Source organism: Acinonyx jubatus, chromosome F2, assembly GCF_027475565.1.
Source record: "Acinonyx jubatus isolate Ajub_Pintada_27869175 chromosome F2, VMU_Ajub_asm_v1.0, whole genome shotgun sequence".
NCBI lineage: Eukaryota > Metazoa > Chordata > Mammalia > Carnivora > Felidae > Acinonyx > Acinonyx jubatus.
This window is the reverse complement of record NC_069394.1, coordinates 55039353-55065161: the sequence shown is the minus strand read 5'-3', so window position 1 is coordinate 55065161 and position 25809 is coordinate 55039353. Positions and strand designations below refer to the sequence as shown.

The following is a 25809-nucleotide window of genomic DNA, read 5'->3' as shown; positions in this document are numbered from 1 at the left end:
CAAATTTACATTAAAAAAACACCTTTTAAAATATTCAATTATTAATTTCCATCCTATTAGGTTATGCTGAAAGTTTGGTGAAATTGAAAAGGGAGGATCTTGAATGATATTTTTTGAACTATGATTTCTAACTATACTTGTGATAATTGATGTGGAGGAAATTCAAGATTGTTGTGGTTTAAGATTTAGGATTAAAGAGCTACATCAGGTGGCTGCCATTTTCACCACTGCAACAGTGTACATGCTATTGAAATTCTGCTGAAATTTACATGGAAAAGATATTTGTGGATTACTCAATTGTCTTGTTTAATATAGGAAAAAGTGTATTTTTTTGTGGAAGGAAGAATTAACACTGAAAACATTCAGGGTATTTTGGCAAAGTTGATTGATGATGATCTACCTGATTGAGCTTGTGCCCTAAGGTCCACCCTGACAATCTGGTTGGTTTTCACTAGAGTATAGAAGACACGTGCCTCAAAACTCGTTTTCAGGCCCTGATGAAAATCTTACAAAAGGCTACCTGTACAACCTACAGAGAGTGGAGAAATACTTCACACGGAATAGATACATAAGGGAGCAGCTCTGTATACACTTGATCACATTCCAGTAAACCCCTGGAAGGGGGACATGGAGGGTAGCGTAATTCACCTTTTGGATAACAACCAATTATTGAGTGTTTTCTAGGTCACGTATTGCGTTCCATGCTTTACATACATTATTTCATTTTATCTACTTAATGACTTTATGAAGTTGATGATTTTGCCTCCATTCACAGATGAGGGAACTGAGCTGCAAGAGGATAAATAAACTACCATAGTCATGTAAGTATAATACCTGTGGTTTAAGATCATCTGTCCTATTATTAGTTTAGCCACAAATTGGGATCTCTCTTTGTTATATATTTAGTAACACTAACACATAGCCTTTAAATAATACACTTAAAAGATTAAATAGATTTCAAAGAAAAATATGAAGGAGAATTTCTCATATTCATTTTATTGAGGGTCTAGGACATCTTCACAAAATACAAACTGAAATTCATAGGACTAAGCAGTTTTGAAATGCATAGATGTGAAAATTTAAGTGACATTTCCTAGGACACCAAGATTGAGCATTCATTAAAAAGACAAATGCAAAAAAAACATGATTTTACCTCTGTAATCCTGGGAACACAGATGTTATCTCCCTTCTCTAAGCTTTGTTTCCAAATTTTCTTAGCCAGAGTCCCTCAATGTATTTATATTGCTCGTGTTCATTTCCACTCTTCCAGTTCAGCTGGAATTCCTATGATTTCCTGAGTCCCAGAGCATGCAACTCCCCCTCCTTCTTTAAGAGAAATAAGGGATTTCCATGCTCCCATATATCTATTGGTGGAATAACATTATAATAGTAACAGAAATGTGAAATAACGGAAATAACCCATCATTGCTATGAATCAACTGTCTTCGTTTTCCATGTCCCACTCTAGTTAATATTTACATCATTTTTAAGTTTTGTATTAAGCTTTTACTTAAATTCTAGTATAGTTAATATACAGTGTTAAATTAGTTTCAGATGTACGATATAGTAATTCAACACTTCCACACATCACTATGTGCTCATCACAAGTGCACTCCTTAATCTCCATCACCTATTTAACTCATCCTCACACCCATCTCCCCTCTGGTAACCATGTTTCTTCTCTATAGTTAAGAGTGTTTCTTGGTTTGCCTCTCTCTCTCTCTCTCTCTCTCTCTTTTTTTCCCTGATGCATATTTGTTTTGTTTCTTAAATTCTTTCCTGCTTTGTTGAAGATTCGTTGACCATATAATTGTGGGTCCATTTCTGGGCTTTCTGTTCTGTTCCATTGATCTCTGTGTCTGTTTTTGTGCCAGTACCATACTGTCTTTGATGATTACAGCTTTGTAATACAGCTTGAAGTTTGGAACTGTGATTTCTCTGCTTTGGTTTTCTTTTTCAATATTGCTTTGGCTCTTCAGGTCTCTTCTGGTTCCATACAAATTTTAGAATTGTTTGTTCTAGCTCTGTGAAAAATGCTGGTGGCATTTTGATAGGGATTGCATTCAATGTGTAGATTGCTTTGGGTAGTATTGACATTTTAACAATATTTGCTCTTCCAATCCACGAGCATGAAATATTTTTTCATTTCTTTGTGTCTTCTTCAATTTCTTTCAAAAGTGTTCTATAGTTTTCAGAGTACAGATCTTTTGCCTCTTTGGTTAGGCTTATTCCTAGGTATCTTACAGTTTGGTGCAATTGTAAGTGGGTTCGATTTCTTGATTTCTCCATCTGCTGCTTCATTATTGGTGTATAGAAACGCAACAGTTCTGTATGTTGGTCTTATATCTTGCAACTTTGTTTAATTTGTGTGTCGGTTCTAGAAATTTTGGGGTGGAGTCCTTTGGGCTTTCTACATAGAGTTATCATGTCATCTGCGAAGACCGAATGTTTGACTTCTTCCTTGTCAATTTCAATGCCTTTTATTTCTTTTTGTTGTCTGACTGCTGAGGCTAGGACTTCCAGTACTATACTGAACAACAGTGGTGAGGGTGGACATCTTCGCCGTGTTCCTCACCTTATACGAAAGGCTTTCAGTTTTTCCCCACTGAAGATGATATTAGCTGTGGGGCTTTCATTTATGGCCTTTAGGCTGCTGAGGTATGTTCCTTCTATCCCTACTTTCTGGAGGGTTTTTATCAAGAAAGGATGCTATATTTTGTCAAATGCTTTTTTCTGCATCTACTGAGAGGGTAATATGATTTTTATCCTTTCTTTTATTAACATAGTGTATCATGTTGATTGATTTGTGGATATTGAACCACCCCTGCAGTCCAGGAATAAATCCCACTTGATTATGGTGAATCATTCTTTTATGATACTGTTGGATTTGATTTGCTAGTGTCTTTTTGATAATTTTTGCATCCATGTGCATCAAGGATATTGGTCTGAAATTCTGTTTAGTTGGGTCTTTGTCTTGTTTTGGAATCAAAGTAATGCTGGCCTAATAGAATTAGTTTGAAAGTTTTCCTTCTATTCCTATTTTTTGGAACACTCCCAGAAGAATGAGTATTAACTCTTCTTTAAATGTTTGGTAGAATTCGCCTGGGAAGCCATCTGGACCTGGACCCTTGTAGTTGGGAGATTTTTGATTACTGATTGAATTTCTTCACTGGTTATGGGTCTGTTAAAATTTCCTATTTCTTCCTGATTCAGTTTTGGTAGTTTATATGTTTCTAGGAATTTGTCCATTTCTTCCAGATTGCCCAGTTTGTTGGCATATAATTGCTTATATTATTCTCTTACAATTCTCTGTATTTCTGCAGTGTTGTTGTGATTTCACCTCTTCAATTCATGATTTTATTTATTTGGGTCCTTTCTCTTTTCTTTTGTTAAGTCCAACTTGGGGGTTATCAATTTTGTTCACTCTTTAAAAGAACCAGTTCTGGGTTTCGTTGATCTGTTCTTTTTTAAAATTTCTGTATCATTTATTTCTGTACTAATTTTATTTTATTTTATTTTATTTTATTTTATTTTATTTTATTTTATTTTATTTCCCTTCTTCTGCTAGGTTTGGGTTTTAATTGCTGTTCTTTATCCGGCTCCTTTAGGTGTAAGGTTAGGTTGTGTATTTGAGACTTTTCTTGCATCTTAAGGAGACCTGTATTGTTACATACTTCATTCTTAGACTGCCTTTGCTGCATCCCAAAGGTTTTGGGCTGTTGTGTTTTCATTTTCATTTGCTTCCATGTATTTTTTTAAATTTCTTCTTTGATTTCCTGGTTAACCCATTCATTCTTCAGTAGGATGTTCTGTAACCTCGTCTTTCCAAATTTTTTCTTGTGATTGACTTCAAGTTTCATGGTGTTGTGGTCTTAAAATATGTGTGGTATGATCTCAATCTTTTTGTACTGCCTGAGGCCTGATTTCTGACCAGTATGTGATCTCTTCTGGAGAATGTTCCATGTGCACTCAGAAAGAATGTGTATTCTGCTGCTTTTGGATGCAATGCTCTGAATATATCTGTTAAGTCTATCTGGTCCAGTGTATCATTCAAAGCCGTTGTTTCCTTGCTGATCTGCTTAGATGATTTGTCCATTGTTGTAAATGGGGTGTTAAAATTTCCTACTATTATTGTATTATTATCAATGAGTTCTTTAAGTTTGTTACTATTGTTTTTATTACTAATTTTATTTTTTTCATTTACATCCAAATTAGTTAGCATGTAGTGCCACAGTGATTTCAGGAGTAGATTCCTTATTGCCCCTTACCCATTTAGCCCATCCCCCCTCCCACAACCCCTCAAGTAATCCTCTGTTTGTTCTCCATATTTGAGTCTCTTATGTTTTGTCCCCCTCCCTGTTTTTATATTATTTTTGCTTCCCTTCCCTTATGGTCATCTCTTCTGTGTCTTAAAGTCCTCATATGAGTGAAGTCATATTATACTTGTCTTTCTCTGACTGACTAATTTCGCTTAGCATAATACCCTCCTGTTCCATCCACATAGTTGCAAATGGCAAGATTTCATTCTTTTTGATTGCCGAGTAATACTCCATTGTACGTATATACCACACCTTCTTTATCCATTCATCCATCGATGGACATTTGGGCTCTTTCCATACTTTGGCTATTGTTGATAGTGCTGCTATAAATATTGGGGTGCATGTGTCCCTTTGAAACAGCATCCCTGTATCCCTTGGATAAATACCTAGTAGTGCAATTGCTGGGCCATAGGGTAGTTCTATTTTTAGGGTTTTTTTTTTTGATGAACCTCCATACTGTTTTCCAGAGTGGTTGCACCAGCTTCCATTCCCACCAACAATGCAAAAGAGATCCTCTTTCTCCACATCTTCGCCAACATCTGTTGTTGCCTGAGTTGTTAATGTTAGCCATTCTGACAGGTGTGAGGTGGTATCTCATTGTGGTTTTGATTTGTATTTCCCTGATGATGAGTGATTTTGAGCACTTTTTCATGTGTCAGTTAGCCATCTGGATGTCTTCTTTGGAGAAGTGTCTATTCACTTTAAGTTCTTTAAGTTTATTATTAACTGATTTATATATTTAGGTGGCTCCACACTAGGGGCATAAGTATTTACAATTGTTAGATCTTTTTGATGGATAGATGCCTTTATTATGATAGAGTGCCCTTCTTCATCTCTTATTTCAGCCTTTGGTTTAAAATCTAGTTTTTCTGGGGGTGCCTGGGTGACTCAGTCAGTTAAGTGTCCACCTCTTAATTTCAGTTCAGGTCATGATCTCGTGGTTTCATGAGTTCAAGCCCTCCCTGGGACTCTGTGCTGACAGTATGGAGCCTGCTTGGGATTCTCTGTCTCCCTCCCTCTGCCCCTCCTTACTTACACTGTCTGTCTTTATTTATTTATAAATAAACTATTTAAAAAATAAAATGAAATAAATAAAATAAAATAAAATAATAAAATAAAACAAAATAATAAAGTCTAGTTTGTCTGAGATAAGTATGGCCACTCCAGCTTTCTTTTGATGCCCATTAGCATGATAAATGGTTCTCCATGTCCTCATTTTCCATGTTGAGGTGTCTTGGGCTAAAATCAGTCTTTTGTAAGCAGCATATCAAGGAGTTTTTTGGTTTTTTGGGGTTTTTTTGCCCATTCTGATACCCTATGTCTTTTGATTGGAGCGTTTAGTCCATTTCCATTTAGAATAATTATTGATAGATATGAATTTAGTGCCATTGTATTACCTGTAAAGTCACTCTTCCTGTAGATTGTCTCTTTTCCTTTCTAGTTTTTGTTGTGTTTGGTATCTCTTTCCTGCTCATAGGGCCCCCTTTAAAAATCCTCACAGAGATGGTTTAGTGTTCACCAACTCCTTTAGTTTTTTTGCCTGTCTTGGAAACTCTATTTCTCCTTTTCTGAGTGACAGTCTTGCCAGATAAAGGTTCTTGGCTGCATAGTTTTCCCATTTAGTATGTTGAATATATCATGCCACTTCCTTCTGGCCTGCCAAGTTTCTGTGGATATGTCTGATGCTAACCTTATGTGTCTACCTTTGTAGGTTCAGGAACTTTTGTCCCTAGCTACTTTCAGAATTTTCTCTTTACCTTTGTATTTTGCGAGTTTCACTATGATATATCATGGTGTTGACCTGCTTTTGTTGATTTTGATGAGAGTTCTCTGTGCCTCTTGAACTTGAATGCCTGTTTCCTTCCCCAGATTATGGAAGTTCTCAGCTATAATTTGTTCGTATAAACATTCTGCCCCTTTTTCTCTGCTCTTCTTCTTGGACTCCTATGATATGGATATTATTGCACTTTATGGAATCACTGAGTTCCCTAAGTCTTTATTTGTGACCTAATAGTTTTTCCTCTTCTTTTCAACTTTATTATTTTCCATAATTTTATCTTCTATATCACCTATTCATTCCTTTGATTCTTCTATCCCCATTGTGATTACATTCAGTTGGTTTTGCCTTTCAGTTAAAACATTTTTTTATTTCAGCCTAACTAGTTTTTAGGTCTTTTATCTCAGCAGCAAGCGTTTCTCTGGTGTCTTCTATGCTTTTTTCGTGCCCAGTTAGTATTCTTATGACTGTTGTTCAATATTCTTGTTCAGATACTGCTTATATCTGTTTTGAGCAAATCCCTGGCTGTGGTTACATCTTGATCTTTCTTTTGGGGAGAATTCCTCCATCTTGTCATTTGTCTAAGTTTCTGTCTTTTCCGTGTTATGAAAGGTTGTTGTTTCCTGCTCCTGAGAGTAGTGCTATATTAAGAAGGGATCATACATTGTCCAGGACCTGGTGCTTTAGGAAATGTTTCTGGTGTATGCTGTGTGCAGTCTCTACTTTTGTGATTTGGCTGCTCTTTCCCCAGGTCAGTCCTCTGCAGAGTTCCCCCTTGTTGCAATGGGGAGTGTTTGGGCCTTTATAAATAGGTGTATTTGATTTGTTTGTTAAAATAAGCCTGATTTTTTTAAAAATCCTCCAAAAAAAGAGAAAAAGAAAAGGAACAAAAACAAATAAGCAACCAAAAAACTTTATGCCTGATTCCAATGAGAAAGAAAGAAAGAAAGACCTGATCCAAAAATGGGAAAAGGAAAAAAACCCAAACAAACAAAGAAAAATTATAAGCCTAATTAAAAAAAAAAAAAGCCCAGTCCTATTTCCACCAGAACCAAAGCAGAAACTTTGGAGCACTCTATGATCAGTAGACCTGCTGCATGCGGGGTGTCTGTGTTGGTCCTCTGTGGAAGAGACCTGCTGTGCTTGCTCACAGACCTGTCCTAATAAAGATGCCCCTGCAGGATACAGGGGGGAAAGGGTTTGGTGTAAGTGGCTCCAGCCTCCACTGGTGGTGCTGTATTGCTCACTGAAGCTTGTTATGTGGCAAACACTTTTTAAAGCATATTATATAATCATATTTAATTCTCATATAACAGAGGTAGCTACTTCTATTAGTCTTAATGCAGAACTGAGGAAACAGGGATTCAAAGTAAATTTTTAAAGCTCATGCCAGGAGCACCTGGGTGGCTCAGTCGGTTAAGCGTCCGACTTCAGCTCAGGTCACAATCTCGCAGTCCGTGAGTTCGAGCCCCGCCTCAGGCTCTGGGCTGATGGCTCAGAGCCTGGAGCCTGCTTCCGATTCTGTGTCTCCCTCTCTCTCTGCCCCTCCCCCTTCATGCTCTGTCTCTCTCTGTCTCAAAAATAAATAAAACCTTAAAAAAAATAAAAATAAATAAATAAAGCTCATGCCATCAGTCAATAGTACAGTTGAGATTTGAATCCAGAGTCTGACTCCAGAGGCTTCACTACTGGTATAGAAGGGAGATAGAAACTACACTTGAATCAGCAGCTAGACAGGGAGATAGAAACTACACTTGAATCAGCAGCTAGACAAGGCAGTAATCATTTCCTGCATTGGTTACCATTGAGTCAGCTGAAAGAGGTTTGTCTGGAGAGCATGCCTCGTGTTTAGGGTATGCAGCAATCTCAAGGGTAAGATATTTCCTACCCCATACCTACTTCCCTTCCCCTTCTGGACATATTCAGTCTGAATTACAAATGTCCTTTTCAGTCTATCCAGAATGCATTCTCTTTCTAATTTAATGTTGAATATAATCTGAACTCAATCACTACATTGACCCTCAAAATGGGATTCTGAAAAAGGCAAAGAGGTTCTTTAGGTGTGGATCAGAGCAAGATATTCAGACAGATAGGGGTTTGAATCCCAATTTGTTCTTTTACTAGCTGTATATCCCTGGGGAAATTAAATATTTTGAAGCTCAGTGTCCTCATCTCTATAATGGCAATATGACCACCTCTCCTAGGGTTATAGAGAGGGCTAGATACATAGTGCTTAATAAATGATAGTACTCCAACTTGACTTACTAGGAATATCAATTCTGAAGGCATCACACCTAGCAACGGATGGGGTGTGCTTTATTGAGGGGTAAGTTCTAGGAAATAATGCCAAAATGCACAGTCTGGGCTGGGCTTTCTCTTTGCACTTGTCAGTTCAGGTTCTCTCTCCAACTGGGGAGCCTTTTGGACTCCTGCTGCTCTCTCTCCAACTGGGGAGCCTTTTGGACTCCTGCTGCATACAGGGCTAGACTCCTGGGAAAGTGTTCAGAGTCCTCACTTTGACTTCAGGTCTAAGCCATGTTCTTCAATCCAGCTTCTCTGGCAATAAAGCCCCACTTTTAATTCATATCTGCCTTCTGTGTCTATTTCCCAATTCATTCACAGAATTTGGCCGTAAAATCGGTCTACAGTTGAGGCAGTGTGGTGGCGTGAAAGATCATAGCATCAAACCACACCACCTAAATTGAATCCCAGATGTACCTCATACCAATCTGTGACCTTGGGAATGTTTCTAACTTTTTCTGTGTTGTAGTTTCTTAATGGTACATACTTGTAGGATTTTTGTAAAGTCTGAGGTAATATATATATAATACCTAGAGCAGTGCCTGGTACTCTCTTAGCACTAAATAAGGGTTGTTAAAAATAACATATCTGGAGAATTTGTGTCAGAGTAAAGGACAAATAAGAATCCTACTTCCAAGCCCCATCTTTGCTGACCCCAATCAAGCTCTGCCACCATGAACCACAGAACTGATTATTTCAGTGCTATTTGTGTCTCCTTTACAAGATCTCCCCACCCTTGGTAGCTATTTTGAAATGTCTCTTAATTCCATCGCAATCACTCAGGGGATCCACTTTAAAAGTTGAATTCCCATGGCATTCCCATGTCCAGCACTATGTTAATGCCTGTGAGATATGAAAAACTAATATAGAAGGGTATACTAACAGGGACAAAAGTAGAATTTTAATCAACATGAAAATAAAGTTAGCATTAATTTATTAAATCCTGACCATAAATTTTAATAAGCTTTATCCATCGGAAGCAAAATGAATTAAATAACAATAAAAGCTTATAACATGCTTGACTCATGAAGGAAATTCACTGTAGCTAAACTCAAAATTTAACATTTTGCCTTATAATTTCAAGAAAAAGGTGGGCTGTATCAGGTTAGTTAACTTTGTAAGAATTTAATTTAATTTCAATATAGAAATTATTTGTGTATTTTCTTCTACAATTAGTTGATTTTGGAACATGGTATTCCATGCAACTTTCAACACATGAGAGAAGGAATTGCAAATATATAGCATACCTCTAACCCTTACTGCTTCCTAAGCCAAGAGTTGATATCACCAGTTTTGTCTGCAGACTTCTCAGTTCAGCCCTGATTTGAGACTTTATGTTCAATATAACTTTTCCAACAACAGTCACTATTAAGCAACTGGATGTATAAGCAATAAGAAGCCTATCTGCCATTCCTCCATTAGACAGTGCTTTGAAATCACTCTAAATAAGGATTAAAAGGCAGTCGCCTGGAGTATATGCCTTCACAAGATGTAAGCTTGGCCTTGATAGATGCATAGAACAGGACAGTCCAAAGTTATAGAAAAAAGGACAGTAGAAATTCCACATAAAGGACTAACATAAGTAAGGGGAAAAAATTGGAAATAAGCTTGGTAAATCCAGGACACCAAGAGGAGACTGGCTTGCATCAGGTAGATAATGTAATGATAAATGAAGTTCAAATTCCATTGTTTTTATTTTCATCACTGTCAATAGGGCTCAAAGATAATTTTACCATTTCACCTTCTGTGGGCAACTACTGGTATTAAAAAATAGAAACGCACATGACCCTTTCCCTATCATGAAAATGTTAAAAATTTCTTTTTAAAAAAGCATAAGAAACTTTTTGGCTTTCTCTCACAGCTGGTAAAATTCCTCAAGGGGGGGCAATGGTAATAATATATTTGTTGAAACTTTTTTTAGTACTAAGCACTTTACATGAATTATGCCATTTAATCCTTTCAACCTCCTATAACAGATAACTATTTTTTTCTCTATTTTGCACATGAATAAACAGTTGCCTAGTGTCAAGATAGTGTCTTCCAAATTTTGTTTTGCTGTTTATATTTAATAACCACTAGCAGACAAGTAGGGGAAAATTAGCCCTATATACTTATCAAAATCATTTAAAAAAATAAAAAAAATTGTTGGACATATATATATGTCCAGTTTTAACATGTGAAGATATTTGTTAAATACGTTAGATGATCTCTTTTATTGGCTATGAGTTCTTATAAATGTGTACATATACAGATTAAAATTATTAATGTGTTTTAGAGGTAAAAATTTATCACATTAGCCTCTTGGAAAGTTATTATAGAAATGAGGTATGCAGTCATTTATTTTTACTCTTCTTTCATAAACTATTTGCCCAGCTAAGAATTGGTAAGATTTTCCTCTACTAGAGTTGAGTAAATGTACTTAAACCTCAGGTAATAATAAGCACTTAGAATTCTAAGATAATAGATACATCCATAAGAGAATTATAGCACCCTATCAGAGGACTAGTTTGTATTTCTGTTCAAAGTAAACAACTTACCTTGGGAGTACAGTTCAACAACTGTAACATGCCCTGTGAAACTCTTGATAAGTGGAGATTGAATTCCTCACTGTTATTCACTTTGACAAAGTGCTTCAACTTGTGAGCAGCACGATATAAAAACACAGCTTCCTATTATAGAAGAAAAAATCAGAAGTGTTGTGGTTCAAATAAAATATGAAGAAATGATAAGCTTTCGTAAGGAGCCTAAAGCCAGAGCTGTGCTGCCAAATAATGCCTCACCTCCACCCCAGATTTCCATTCCAGTTAATCACATGACTGACAAATAACTAGACTAAAACTGTGTAGCTCCTAAGTGACAGTCTGAAGTCCCTAGAATTTGCTTTAATGATTATTTGATTTTTTAAAGTCTCCTTTCTTTATAATATACATTTATGATCTCATCACTTATGAGTGAGCATATAATAAGATTATTCAATTTTAAATGAGATAACCAAAGGAGAGGGCTTCTGGAGGCAACAGTAATGAAAGGTACGTGGTTTCTCTTATTATTTTTGTACCTTTTGAGCTATGGATGAATAGCTGGCAATAAGAAAATAAAGGTCCATATTCACTTCAAACAAGTCTTTCAAATATTTAAAGAAATTAAAATTAAAAGAATTTATGAATACACTATGAGATACTATGAGGTTAACTTGGTTACTGTGAATTTAAAAAAGACTTGAATATCATACTGGTTTCTGTAGATGGAAATAACACATACTATTTTCTGTAGAAGGAAATGACACAGACTTTTGTTGTAAGGTTTGTAAGTTGTAATATTCCACCAACCAGAGGTAGTAGTTGTTTGAAGATAAACAAATATTGAAAGAAAAAATTTCAAAGCCCTAGAAGTAAATTATCGTCATGACATGTTTGTGAATATGTAAGCAATCACTCTAACAAATATTTTGCTGCAGAAGAATTTCAGAAATAAGGGATATGTATGTCTTTGAATTCATCAGCTCTTCTAACATTTTCAAAGTGAAAATAGAAATGCTAAAATAGAAAAAAATTATTTACCAAATAAGAATAGGGATCTTTGTAAAATAATTATAAAAGAAGACCACAGTATAACCTAATAGGTCAATGGGAACTGTCTGGTGAGAACCAAAAGAATATGATATGAATATGAGCAATATATTTATCTCTAACAGACATACAAATAATATAAGCTTCTATAAAGTCAAATTTGAATGACATAAATTCCAAGTAATTAGTATTACCTTATTATCATCACATGCATGTTTTTTAAAAACGTTAGGTTCATTATTCGGGCAATTGGTACGATTTTTTATCATGGTGTCCTGTAGAAAGTAATTATATAACAGTATGGTTAAATTGGGGACTTTTCTAATATGTAGCAATTTTTAAAACAACGTTATAAAACTTTGTCTTAATATATGCATTTTAAGGAAAATAACTTTAGCCTGGTTCAGCTGACTAGGCATAAAGAATAGTTTTCTATAGTTGAAGAATAAACAAATATATATACAACCCCTCACATCTTTAGAGCTTCCCCCAGACTCCATAATTTAATCCCAGAAGTCACTGAGAGAATCTGGTTCATTTGGGGAAATAAAAGTAAGTACCTATTTCAGAAGTTATGTTATGTAGACAAAATACTATAAAATTTGAAATCATGAAGTTGAGATGCATTTAAGAGGTTTTCCAGTCCGGTTTCCTGCCACTACAAAACAGCAACAAAAGAAACTTACATTAGAATAAGAGAAAACCTCTTGACACAGTGAAATTGTATTTATTCTACACAGCTTTTTTTAATAATCCAATTTGTCTGGGATGCTTGAGATAGAACTTTGCTAGAAACAATGGGATTGAATGTGTGTGTGTTGTAATGTAGGAGTACGGAGGCAGATAGTACATGTTCATTTTTCATTTCTAAGGAATGTAGTATTAAAATGTGGGGACTACTTGAATCAAGAATTTAGTTGAGGTATTAGGAAGAACTTCCTAAGGATTCAGATTCTCTTATGCACAGGATTGGACTATTCTGTCAAGCAAACCAGCAATTCCATGCTATGAGAGCTTCTAGAAAGACTTCAAGTAATTTTAGCCTATAGGTTGTCACCAAAGAAACAGGAGAAATGGAGTAATGGCAAACTTTAGTCATGGTCTTCTCTCAGAAAAGTGTGCATTACTCTAGTTACCCGTGAAAAGCATAAATGGTCTCTGGGTATATGTTGGCCTTAATAGTAGTATATACTATCTATACTATATAGTATATATGCTATATATACTATAGTAGTATATACTATCTATACTATAAAGCACTATATCCTGCTTTACCTGCAGGAATTAGTGTCTGAACATTCATTTAACCACTCAACACTTACTATCAGCCAAAGTGCAAGGTCCCTGCCCAGCCCTATGAGAAAAAGAGACTAAGAAAACACAGTCCCAGTTTCTTGTGCCATTTGATACAAAGGGCAGGTGCTGCATCCCTCGGACACTTTTACATCACTTTTTACCTTTGGAAAAGTACGCTTTTGTAAACAGAAAATTTGTTAGTGTCAACCACCCCCATTATACTGAAAATGTCTCAAGTGAAAATGGGTATATTTTCTATAACTCATGTCGCCATTATACACATTCTAGAAGAAGTAGTGAAGAATTGACATTTGCCTATTAAATCATTTTCCTATGGATATCCATTTAATTCCAAAAAAACCAATAAATCATACATATATTTCTCTTTGATAAAACACAGAGCATTTTTTTGTCATGACATTATTTTTAAAAAGCTATAGAAGAGACTCTATAGAGAACAAACAGGTTGCTGGAGGGGAGTTGGTGGGGGGATGGGCTAAATCGGTGATGGGTATTAAGGAGGGCACTTGTGATGAGCACTGGGTGTTATATGTAAGTGATGAATCACTAAATTCTACTCCTGAAACTAAAAGTACACTATATGTTAACTAACTGGAATTTAAAAAAGAACTTGAAGCATTTAAAAAAAAAGAAAAAAGAAGATAGACAAATTTGCGGCTAATCTGTAATGTTTTCCAATTTACCAAAAATATACAAAATATACACAATGAGTACATAATTAGTACATTTATTGGATCATTGTAACAAATTGCATGGCACATGAATATCTGAAAAGCCATTTGGTGAAGCCATTGCTCCCAGTATTAAAAAAAACAACTCATCGATATGTAGTCATATGTTGTTGTATGTATGTATAACATACAGAAAGCTAATGTTATGCCAGTTGATTTGTTTGCCAAATGCTTGTTATAGTATATAAAGAAGTGACAATACACTTAAAAGGTTGACTTCTATAGAGGTAACAATTACTGACTCCAGTGCATTTTATGAATACATTAACAGGTGCACATGAGTGCCAATTACAGCTGGCTTCTGAAATTGTTTTTATGCAAGCTTGATGAGAAGGATGGCTCAGACTAAGGTCAATGGAATCACGGAGTTGAAGAGAACCTTAGATATCCATCTCTTGAGTTACTTTACTTGATTTATCAATAATAATTTCTTATAGGCATCATGACATATTTGAAGATTTCTTCATATTTATTATGACTAGGTAAAATCAAAAAAGAAAAGCCAAGATCACATTGACTTTGAACTGCAATATTTTCCATTATGAAACATGTTATATAAATTGTTCTAAAAATACATAATGTCCTTTCAATTATAAACTGACATGTCTTTCAGTATAATTTTCTTCTTGGGAATTTTTCCTATTATGTTTGTAACAGTAGCTTCTTCAGAAACACTAATTGTATATAAAATGGATTTCATCTTTTCTTTTATATATTTATCTTTGATTTTTAAAAATCTCATTTTTTGTGTTTTTTCCCCCATATCTTCCGTATGCCTGTTCTAACACAGCACTTATTCCTTGTTCCATCTATCCTCCATTTTCCCCCTAAATCTAAAGAGCTCACCTTAACTTTCTCTATTTTCTCTTCTCTTACATTGTATTATTTTTAGATCTTTTTACTCTGGTTTCTTAGAAAGTGTTGAGAAGAAAAATTTTGACATTTTCTACTGCTTTCATGGATAATTCATCCTTGTTATGAATTCATTTTTCTCATCTATGTATTCATTTGCTTATTTATGTGTTTATTTGTTCATTTATTTTGGTAGTATCAATACATAGTCTTTTTATTGTCTGGTTATCTTTTGAAGTGATGCTAAAAAGTAAATTAGATGATTTTTCAGCCAGTATACAACTCTTCCCTCCACCTTATCAGAGGACGTATTAGTTTCCTAGGGCTATTGTAGAAAGTGACCAAAAACTTGGTGGCTCAAAAAAATCAGAAATTTATTCTGTCACAATTCTGGAGGTCAGAAGTCCAAAAGGAAGGTATCAGAGATTCTAGGAGAGAATCCATTGTTTGCCTCTTCTTTCTTCTGTTGGCTACCAGCATGCTTTGGTGTTCCTTGGCTTGTGGCCACAAGGCTCTAGCCTCTGCCTGCAACTTCATCAGCTTCTTTTCTATGTGTTTGTTAGATCTCCCCCTGTGTTTCTCTCTCTTCTTTTTCTTCCAAGTTTTTATTTAAATTCCAGTTAGTTAACATACAGTGTAATATTAGTTTCAGTTTATTTAATTAGCACTTAAATAAAATACCTGTTGCTCATCCAACAAGTGCACTCCTTAATCCCCATCACCTATTTAACCATCTCCCCATCCACCTCCCCTCTGGTAACCATCAATTTGTTTTCTATAGTTATGTGTCTGTTTCTTGGTTTGCCTCTCTTTTCCCCGACAATGTTCATTTGTTTGGTTTCTTAAATTCCACATATGAGTGAAATCATATGGTATTTGTCTTTCTCTGCCTGATTTATTTTGCTTAGCATACTACTCTCTAGCTCCATCCATGTTATTGCAAATGGCAAGATTTCATTCTTTTTGATAGCTAAGAAATATTCTAGTGTGTGTGTGTGTGTGTGTGTGTGTGTATGTGTGTACTATTTCTTATTTATCCATTCATCAGTCGATGACATCTGGGCTCTTTCCATAATTTGGCTCTTGGCTATTGTTGATAGTGCTGCAATAAATGTCAGGGTTCATATATCCCGTTGAATTAGTATTTTTGTATTCTTTGGGTAAATAACTAGTAGTGCAATTGCTGAATTGTAGGGTAGTTCTATTTTCAACTTTTTGAGGAAGCTCCATACTGTTTTCCAGATTGGCTGTACCAGTTTGCATTGGCACCCCCACCTTTCTCTTATAAAGAGAATGCCACCTGTGATGGCATTTAGGCCCAACTGGGCCTAAATCCAAGATAGTTTCATTATGTCAAAATTCTTAATTACATCTGCAAAGACTCTTCTTCCTTACAAATTTCTGAAGATTTGAACCTGATGTCATCAAGTGACCATAGCCTCCTGTAGAGAAGTACTTCCCTGCCCATTGATGTTGAGTTTGACCAAAATACTGTGCTTTTGGATAGTGGACATTTGCAGATGGGACAAGAGCAGAGGCTTGAAATGTATTTGCACAACTGAGTTGGGCTACTTACATCAATGTCTTTCAACATGAGGAGAATAAGCCTCTGGTAGCAGCTTGTTCATTAGCTAATACTGCCTACTAAATTATCACAAAACTTAGTAGCTTAACAAGAAACATTTATTACCGTATGGTTTCTGGGGCCCAGAAATGTTGGAGGAGCTTAACTGAGTGCTTCTGACTCTGCATCTTCCATGGACCTACAGTCAAGATGTTGGCCTTATCTGTAGTCAAGTGAGGCTTGACTAGGTCTAAAGGATCCACTTTCAAGAGGTCTTATTCACATAGCTATTAGCAGGAGGCCCCAATTTCTCACCACATGGGCCTCTCCATAGGTGTAAGTATCCTTACCAAGATGGTGGCTGGCTTCCTCACAAGCATGCAGTTCAACACAGAGCAAGGAGGAGGCTACAAAAATGTCTTTTATGACCTGGTCAAAAGTCACACACTGCCACTTCCATCTTATTCTATCCGTTGCCAGTGAGTCACTAATTACAGTCCATACTCAAGAAGCAGAGAATTAAGCTCCATCTCTTCAAAGGAGCATCAAAGAATTTGTAAACATATTTTAAAACTACCACATAGCTGTTCCTTCTGGGTCCTGTGACCCACAATGAAGCATGTAGAGGTGATCGAGCCCAACCAAGTTGCATACCTGTGATTTGGAGATAAATGCATACTGTTGTATGTCTTAGTGCTGTTTGTTATGAAGTAAAAGCTGACTCACAGAAAACTATTGCTTCTTGGATCAATTAATGGCCAAAAATAAGGTGGAAGGGGCAAGGGTAATGGCCTGGGGCAGCTAGTACCTTCAGTTCACATATATTGTCTTAGAATATTCTTACTCAATTAGCATCATAAAGAGATAGTTCTCTTCTTAATTTTTCTTTTTCCTTTTTTTTTCCTTTAGGAGAGAAGGTCAGTCTGGCCTACATGGAATCTTCATGGTCACATGTGTCTAAATGAACTAATGTCTATTGCTGATAAATGATTCTGGTCATCAGCACATGCTATTTCTTTTCTATCTTCCTATTCATTTTGTAGGACAAGGCTGATTCTAAGGATTGGGGTTTTGACGCAGAAGATAAAGATTTAGACTCATACCTTGCCATTCTCTGAAAATGAACTTGTTGCCTACAGAAATAGTCTTAATTTCTGATCAGCACTATCACAACCTATCCATGGTCTAAAGCCTTGTCCCATATAAAGATTCATTTGGAGGGCCTTTTCAAAGTGAGACTTATTTTTGGTGAAGTCTGTACTACATCTGAAATTTGAAAAGGTGTATATTGCTCTTGGAATCCTATTTTAATTGGTACAAATTTTACCATTTGTCAGGTAGCTTAGCAGACTGTAGTATGAATTGGTAGTTGATTCTTAGTGTAAATAAAATGTCATTCGTTTATTCTTCAATCAAATACTTGTTGAGCATCTACCATGTACTTTACAGTAGTAGAGACAGAACTGTGATCAAAATCATAAATGGTTGCAAACTTCAGGAATTTTACTATCTGGTAGCAAAGACAGACATTAATCCAGTAATAATCACAATCAAATCCAAACTTGATAACTGTTAAGAATAAAGGGCATATGCAGCCATGAAAACCTATACAAGAACCTATACAAGATTTTACTTAAGAACCTCAGTGAAGACTTTCATGAGAAAGAAATACTTTAACTGAGATCTGAACCATGAGTGAACTAAAGAAAGAAAAAATAGAGGAGGATTTGTGATGTAGGAAACTGCATGTGTGGCTACATTTAAATGGGGGGGGGGAACAATGACAGATATGCTTCTGGAAAAAAAGAGTAAGGGAAAGCAGGTGTATAGCTGAGAAAGCAAAAGAAATCACTGGTTCTGCATGAAAACAGAAGGGCTGGAAGAGACAAAATTATGCAGGAGCTTAAGAACATGTTAAAGAGCACTGTCTTGATCCTAAAAGCAATAGTTAATGGCTAAATACCTTTTTCAGAGATTATATTAATAGCAGTCTGATGAACAGAAGAATTCAAGAAGGTATATGCATGAATCTTTAGGAAGCTATTGCATTGTCTGTGCTTGAGATCACGGTTTATTGGACCTGGTGGTGGGAGAGAATGTAGAGATAGGTGAATCTTTAGGAAGCCAATTTAACATGATTTAAAAATTAAAGTTAATGGAGATTGACATACCAAGGATGATTGATGGTTTTTCTGGTGCTGTGTTGCAATTTACTGAGAAAGGGAATAGTAGAAAAGGTGGAGTAAATAAGTCATGTGTGTGATTTTAAACAGATGAAGTTTGAACTGATGTTCAGAGATCTAAGAACAGATGTCAAATAGACACATACATAGAAAAGTCAGAGAACTGTAAACAAAACCAGAAGAATAGATTGTTTTAAAGAGGTGAAGTTCCATTATCTAAAATGCCAACTAAAAAGTAAGTGGGGCACCTGGGTGGCTCAGTTGGTTAAACGTCTGACTTCAGCTCAGGTCATGATCTCGTGGTTCGTGGGTTTGAGGCCTGTCTCAGGCTCTGTGCTGACAGCTCCGAGCCTGGAGCTTGCTTCAGATTCTGTGTCTCCCTCTCTTTCTGCCCCTCCCACACTCATGCTCTGTCTCTCTCTCTTTCAAAAATAAATAAACATTAAAAAAAATTTTAAAGGTCAAGTTAGCTAAGTTCTGTATGAAATTTATCCACAGAAAAGGAGCAAACTAAAATAGAAAAAAAGCTGATAATAAATGGTAATACTAATGATGGAACATAAAATATTAAGCAGACATTATATTTGTTTTGAGGTAATGTGTGTGAACAAAGGAATATGCTTATAATAAAACATCAAAAGAAAAAATATTACATAAAGCATACATTCAAATGTATGTACATATGCACACATATGAACATATATAGGAGAGGCTCTCTTAACTGATCAACATTAAACTAACTTTCTAGTTTGGCCAATACTCTGTATTTTCTGTACAATCTGTACAGATTTTCTGTACAATCTCTATATTTTCTGTAAAAACATATTGGCCAATGCCACAGCACACTGAACACCCCCAACTAGTAGTCTAGTTCCTGACGTACTCATACATTTTTGCTCTTATGACTTGAGTTGCACATTTACTAAGTCAATTCCTTAACACTGAGTTATAGTCTGGCATGTAAGGAACTTAGATGCTGCCAGTCTGTCATAATAACAAGTAAAAAGCTGAACCAACCGAAGAATCAACAACTCTTTATATCTGTCAGAAAAGGGAGTTTACAGGGAAAACTGCTGCCCCAAATATTGGAGAGACAGACAGGTAGATACAAATAATCACAATTTATAGTGGCATAAATCTCCATGGGAGCCAGCTAGACAGAAAAACCTAATCCATAATTTATAATTTGCTGAATGCTGAGTGGACAAGTTTGAGAGTTAAAACTCCAAGGGTACCCTATCATCAGTGTGTGTGTAGCGGGGCGGGGCGAGGCACACTCTTCTGAGTTTTTCCTATAGAAGTTCTATGAGTTCCTCACAGTGAATATCTAAGAAAAATCCCTATGTGCTTCTGGCAGAGGGAAGGAAACAAAATGATTTTCAAATATGTCAGAGCATTATGTTGTTCTTAACAAGGCCTACCTCAGGAGAAACTAGTTAAACAGAACCTAACCTGATGGGTTTTATCAGAGCCCAACCTATCTGGGGTAAGGGAAATATCCAACTCCATCCCCTCTAGCCATCTTGTCTCACCTAACATGGGGAGATACTGAGAAGCATGGGGAAAGTTTACAGTCCAGGGGCACAGACTCATCAAAAGACTGAGACCTAATCATAGTGATATAAAATGTTCCCTTTCTCCCCACGTCTTATCACTTCATTACTCAAAGCCTATTTGCCACAGATGCCTGTTCAATACATCATGTCCATCCTTCAATAAAAAAATTACAAGGCATACTAAAAGGCAAAAGGCACAATTTGAAGAGACAGAGCAAGCATCAGAACCGGAATCAGATAGGGCAGAGATGTTGGAATTATCAGACTGGGAATTTTACAGTAAGGGCTTTATTGGGAGAAGTAGACAACATGCAAGAAAAATGGATAATGTAACAGAGAGAAATTCTAAGAAAGGATATAAAAATAAATTCTAGAGATCAAAACTCTTATGATAGAATAATGATCTTTATTAGAGTAGACATGACTGAGGAAAGAGTCTCTGAGCTTGAGAATATGACAATAGAAACATCTAAAACTTACAAGCAAAAAGGAAAAATACTAGAAAAAAATCCATAACAGAGTCTCTAAGAATCCTGGACAACTACAAAATGTGTAACAAACATACAGTGGGAATATCAAAAGAAGAGATAAAAAAGAACTCAAACAATATTTAAAGCAATAATGACTGAGAATTTCCCCCCAAATTAATGCCAGACACCAAGCCACAGATTCAAGAAGCTCAGAGAACACTAAGCAGAATAAGCACCCCAATCCTATATCTAGGCATATTGTATTAAAACTTTAGAAGATCAAAGATAAAAAACAATCTTGAAAGAAGCCATGGGTGGGGAGATGGTTGGGCAAAAAATCTTACCTATAAAGGAAGCAAAGAAAAGAATTACATCCAAATTCTCAGAAATCACTGAAGCAAGAAGAGAGTAAAGTGAAATATTTAAAGTGTTGAGAGAAAAAACCACCAACCCGAAATTCTGTGCCCTGAGAAGTTATACTTGAAAGAGGAAAGAAACAAAGACTTTCTCAGACAAATAAAAGCTAAGGTAATTTGTTGTCAATAGACCTGCCTTGAAAGCAATGTTAAAAAAAAAGTACTTCAGAGGGGAGGAAGATTATATAGGTCAGAAATTCAGATCCACATACACACACACACACACACACACACACACACACATACACACACACACACACAAAGGGAAGAGCATCAGAGAATAAGTAAAGATAAAATAACAACTTTTATTTTCTTATTCCCTAACAGTTCGTTTAAAATAATATTAGCAATGATGCATTTGAATATATATACATATATGTGTGTGTATACATATATATACATATATATGTATACACACATATATACATATATATAACTTGATTATATATATGTGTGTGTGTATGTATAATGTTTGCTTATAGCTGAAATGAATGAAAGCAATGATACAAGTGACAGGAGGAAGGAAGAAAAGGATTGAGAATATGTTGTTATTTTAAGGTACTTGTACCACCTGTGAAGTGGTATAGCATTATTTGGAAATGAACTTGGATTAGTTGTAAATATATATGGAAAACTCCAGGGTAGCTACAAAAAAGTAAAAAATGTATAATTTCTATACTAACAAAGGAGAGAAAATGGAATTATATAAAATTTCAAATCACAAAAGGCAAAAAAAAAGGATGGAAAACAAAAATAGGAACAAAGAGAATATAGGAACAAATAGAAAATAGTAAAAAAATATATAGTAGGCATTAATCCAACTGTATTAATAACCACTTTAAGTGTCAATAGTCTAAATACATCAATTAAAAAACATTGTCAGATGGATCAAAAGGACATAACTCAAGTATATATTGTCTACAAGAAATGCACTTTTTAAAAATTTTATTAAAAAAATTTTTAATGTATTTTTTTTTTGAGAGACAGAGCATGAGTGGGAGAGAAGCAGAAAAAGAAGGAGACAAAGAATCTGAAGCAGGCTCCAGGCTCTGAGCTGTCAGACATGGGACTTTAACCCACGAACTATGAGACATGGAGCTTGAACTCATGAACCGTGAGATCATGACCCGACCCAAAGTCGGAGCTTAACCGACTGAGACACCCAGGCACCTCATCCCCCTGAACGCACTTTAAATATAAAGAGAAATGTAGATTAAGAGTAAAGTGATGGAGACATATATACCATGCCAACACTAATGAAAGGAGGGGTAACAGTATTAATTTCAGACAGAGATGACTTCAGACCAAGGAAAGTTATCAGGGAAAAAAATGGGCAATACATAATGGCAAAGGAGTCAATTCTATTCTTAGTGTGTATGTGCCTAATAACAGAGACAAAATAAATGAGGCAAAAACTGATAGGATGCAGAGAAATAAATGAATCCACTATTATAATTGGAAGCAATAACATCCCTCTCTCAGAAATGGACAGATCTAGCAAGCAGAAAATCAGTAAGGACATTTGAACACAAGTTGAACATAAGAGCACCGTCAGTTAACTGTATATAATTGATATCCATAGACCATTTAATCCAACAGCAGATTACATATTCTTCTCAAGCACACATGGAATATTATCCAAGACAGACCACATTCTGGGCCATAAAATAAACCTTAACAAATTTAAAAGAATAGAAATCATACAATGTCTGCTGTTAGATCACAATGGAATTAAGCTAGAAAGACAGCTAGAAAATCACAACATATTTGGAGATTAAACAACATACTTTGAAGCAATATATGGATCAAAGAAGAAATTTAAAGATAAATTTTAAAATATTTGAAATAAATAAAAATGAAAATATAATTTATCAAAATCTGAGATGCAGTGAAAGCAATCCTTAGTGGAAAATTTAAAGTATTGAATGCTTTAAATTTGTGTTAAAAAGGAAAAAGTATCTGGAAAAAAAAAGGAAAAAGTATTGATTTTGAATATATATATATATTGAAATCTAAGTAAAAATCTAAGAAAATCAGTAAGCTTCCACCTTAGGAAACTATAAAAAGAAGAGAAAATTAAATTCAAAGTAAGCAAAAGAGAAGAATGATAAAAGTTAGAGCAGAAATCAATTAAACTGAAAATAAGAAATCAACAGAGAAAATCAGTAACACCCAAAGTGGCTTCTTTGAAGAGTTTAATAAGATCAATAACCTTTAGCCAGTTTAACTAAGAAGAAAAACCACACAAATTACTAATATCAGAAATGAAAAAGAGGACATCGCTACAAATTCCATGACCATTACAAGGACAATTAAGAGAATTCTATTAATAACTCTATATCTCCAAATTGATAACATAGATAAAATGGACCACTTTTTTGAAAGACATAATCTGCTATATATAATTTCTTATGTGTTTGATAGAATTCATCAGTGAATCTATCTGGGCCTGGTATTTCTGTTTTGAAAGGTTATTGGCAATTAACTGAATTGCTTTAATACTGATAGCCCTATTCAGGTTGTCTATTTCTGGGTAAATTTTGGCAGATTTGGCATTTTTCATATATAGTCTTATTATGTTGAAGTATGTTCCTCTAACCCCACTTTATTGAGAGTTTTTTTTTATCATGAATAGATATTGAATTTTGTCAAATGTTTTTCCTGCATCTCTTGAGATGATCATAAGTTTTTTAGCCTCCATTTTGTTGATGTGGTATATCATGTTGTTGATTTGCAAATATTGAACCCTCCACGTATCTCCAAGAATAAATCCCACTTGATCATGGTGAAAAATCTTTTTAATGTATTGTATGTGGCTTTCTAATATTTTGTTGAGAATTTTTGCATCTGTGTTCATCAAGAATACTGGCCTGTAGTGTTTTTGTTTGTTTGTTTGTCTGTGGTATCTTTGTCTGGTTTTGATATCAGGGTAATGCTGGCCTCATAGAATGAATTTGGAAGCTTTCCTTCCTCTTCTATTTTTTTGGAATAGTTTGAGAATAGGTATTAATTCTTCTTTAAATGTTTGGCATAATTCACCTGTGAATCCATCTGGTCCCAGACTTTTATTTTTTGCTACCTTTTATTTTAAACTGCAAATTCAATTCAGTTACTTGTAATTGGTCTGTTTAGAGTTTCCATTTCTTCTTGGTTCAGTTTTGGAAGATTGTATGTTTCTAGGAATTTATCCATTTCTTCTAGGTTGTCCAATTTGTTGGCATATAATTTTTCATAGTATTCTCTTACAATCGTTTGTATTTCTGTGGTGTCACTTGTTAATTTTCCTCTCATTTCTGATTTTATTTATTTGGGTCCTGTCTCTTTTTTTCTTGATAAGTCTGCCTAAGGGTTTATCAATTTTGTTTATCTTTTCAAAGAACTAGCTCTTGGTTTCATTAATTTTTTTCCCTTTATTCCTTTTTTTGTGTGTGTCTCTATCTCACGTATTTCTTTATATTTTCTTTATTCTACTCACCTTGTGTTTTGTTTGTTCTCTTTTTCTAGTTCTTTTAGGTGTAACGTTAGGTTGTTTATTTGAGATTTTTCTTCATTCTTGCGGTAGGCCTGTATCACTATATATTTCCCTCTTAGAACTGCTTTCACTGGGTCCTGAGCTAAAATCAAGAGCCAAATGCTCAAGTGACTGAGCCACCCAGGCACCCCTGGAAAATTCTTTTTAAGAATTATCTTAAATACCAAAATTCATATACCAAAATTATAAAACATATGAAAAGAAGCATAAAGAAAGAATAGTATCTGACAGTAAGTATGAATCACTTTAAACTCTGAAATTGAGACTAACTGCACAAAAAAATGGATTATATGAGATATACAATGGAAATAAAACAAATTTTAAAAATATTTCTTATATAAAATGTACAAATTGATTATTAAAAGACAAACAACCTAAAAATGGGTAAGAATAGGCTTGATTAATATAAAAGGAAATGCACACCGTCAACATGAAATGATGGCCATTTTATAGTAGCAATAGAAATGCAAATTTAGCCTATAATTAGGCACAGATTTTCACTTACCAAGATTGGTAAAAATGTTAAAGGCTAATGACATCTGTTGCTGGCAAGGATGTGACAAAATGTGCTCCCTTATTTGCTGGTCAAAGTGTGAATCATTTTTCAAATGAATATGCCATTTTCTTCAACAAATCTCAATTAGGGGAACCAATTTTACAGAAATTTAAGGATAAGGAGTAACTGGGTGGTTAAGTTGGCTGAGCGTCCGTCTCTTTGTTGCAGCTCAGGTCAGGTCACGTTTCGAGCACCACATCCAGCTCTGCACTGACAACGTTGAGCCTGTTTGGGATTCTCTCCCTCCCTCTTTCTGCCTCTCCCCTGCTAGTGCTCTTTCTCTCTCAAAATAAATAAACTTTGAAAAAAAGAAATTCAAAGATTAATTCAAAGGAGGTAATATGCACATATAAATATATATATATATATATATATACACATACAAAGATGTCTGTTGTAACATTGTAGGATTAAATATTGACTGATTACCAATAAGAAAACTGTTGGAAGAACTGTAGAATACACTAAATGTGGAACATAATGCATTTATGAAAAAACTGTTCTAGATATATTTGGCCTAGAATGATAGTCATGATATAAAGTGAAAATAATGCATAACAAATAGAAGAGCCATGAATATATTATGAACCCTCTATTAAAAATTGTAAAGGAAAATACCTTCATATGTCCTATATATGCAGATATGTGTGCGAATTTTGTATGTTT

General features: G+C 35.1%; 2 protein-coding genes and 1 long non-coding RNA gene across 10 annotated transcripts in view; 2 read left to right on the top strand and 1 right to left on the bottom strand.

The window, feature by feature from the left end:
* ZC2HC1A (zinc finger C2HC-type containing 1A) overlaps positions 1–3893 on the top strand; it is a 61186-nt gene extending 57293 nt beyond the window's left edge. For both annotated transcript variants that reach the window (XR_008292765.1, XR_008292764.1), the window contains one exon: positions 776–3893. The gene's annotated coding sequence lies outside the window, so the exon portion shown is untranslated. The remainder of the gene's footprint in view (positions 1–775) is intronic.
* The window catches only part of IL7 (interleukin 7), a 65291-nt gene that overhangs the window by 7751 nt on the left and 31731 nt on the right, over positions 1–25809 (bottom strand). The window contains exons 3-4 of one of the 2 annotated variants that reach the window (XM_015083151.3): positions 12161–12241; positions 10935–11066 (exon numbers count right to left, since the gene is read on the bottom strand). In XM_015083151.3, the coding sequence (XP_014938637.2) occupies positions 10935–11066; positions 12161–12241 (213 nt within the window). The remainder of the gene's footprint in view (positions 1–10934; positions 11067–12160; positions 12242–25809) is intronic. The other variant, XM_015083152.3, reaches the window with a different exon arrangement.
* The window catches only part of LOC128312880 (uncharacterized), a 430418-nt gene continuing 412447 nt past the window's right edge, over positions 7839–25809 (top strand). For 4 of the 6 annotated variants that reach the window (XR_008292775.1, XR_008292781.1, XR_008292771.1 and 1 more), the window contains exon 1: positions 7839–11426. This is a non-coding gene — a long non-coding RNA (uncharacterized LOC128312880). The remainder of the gene's footprint in view (positions 11427–25809) is intronic. The other 2 variants (XR_008292778.1, XR_008292784.1) reach the window with 2 other exon arrangements.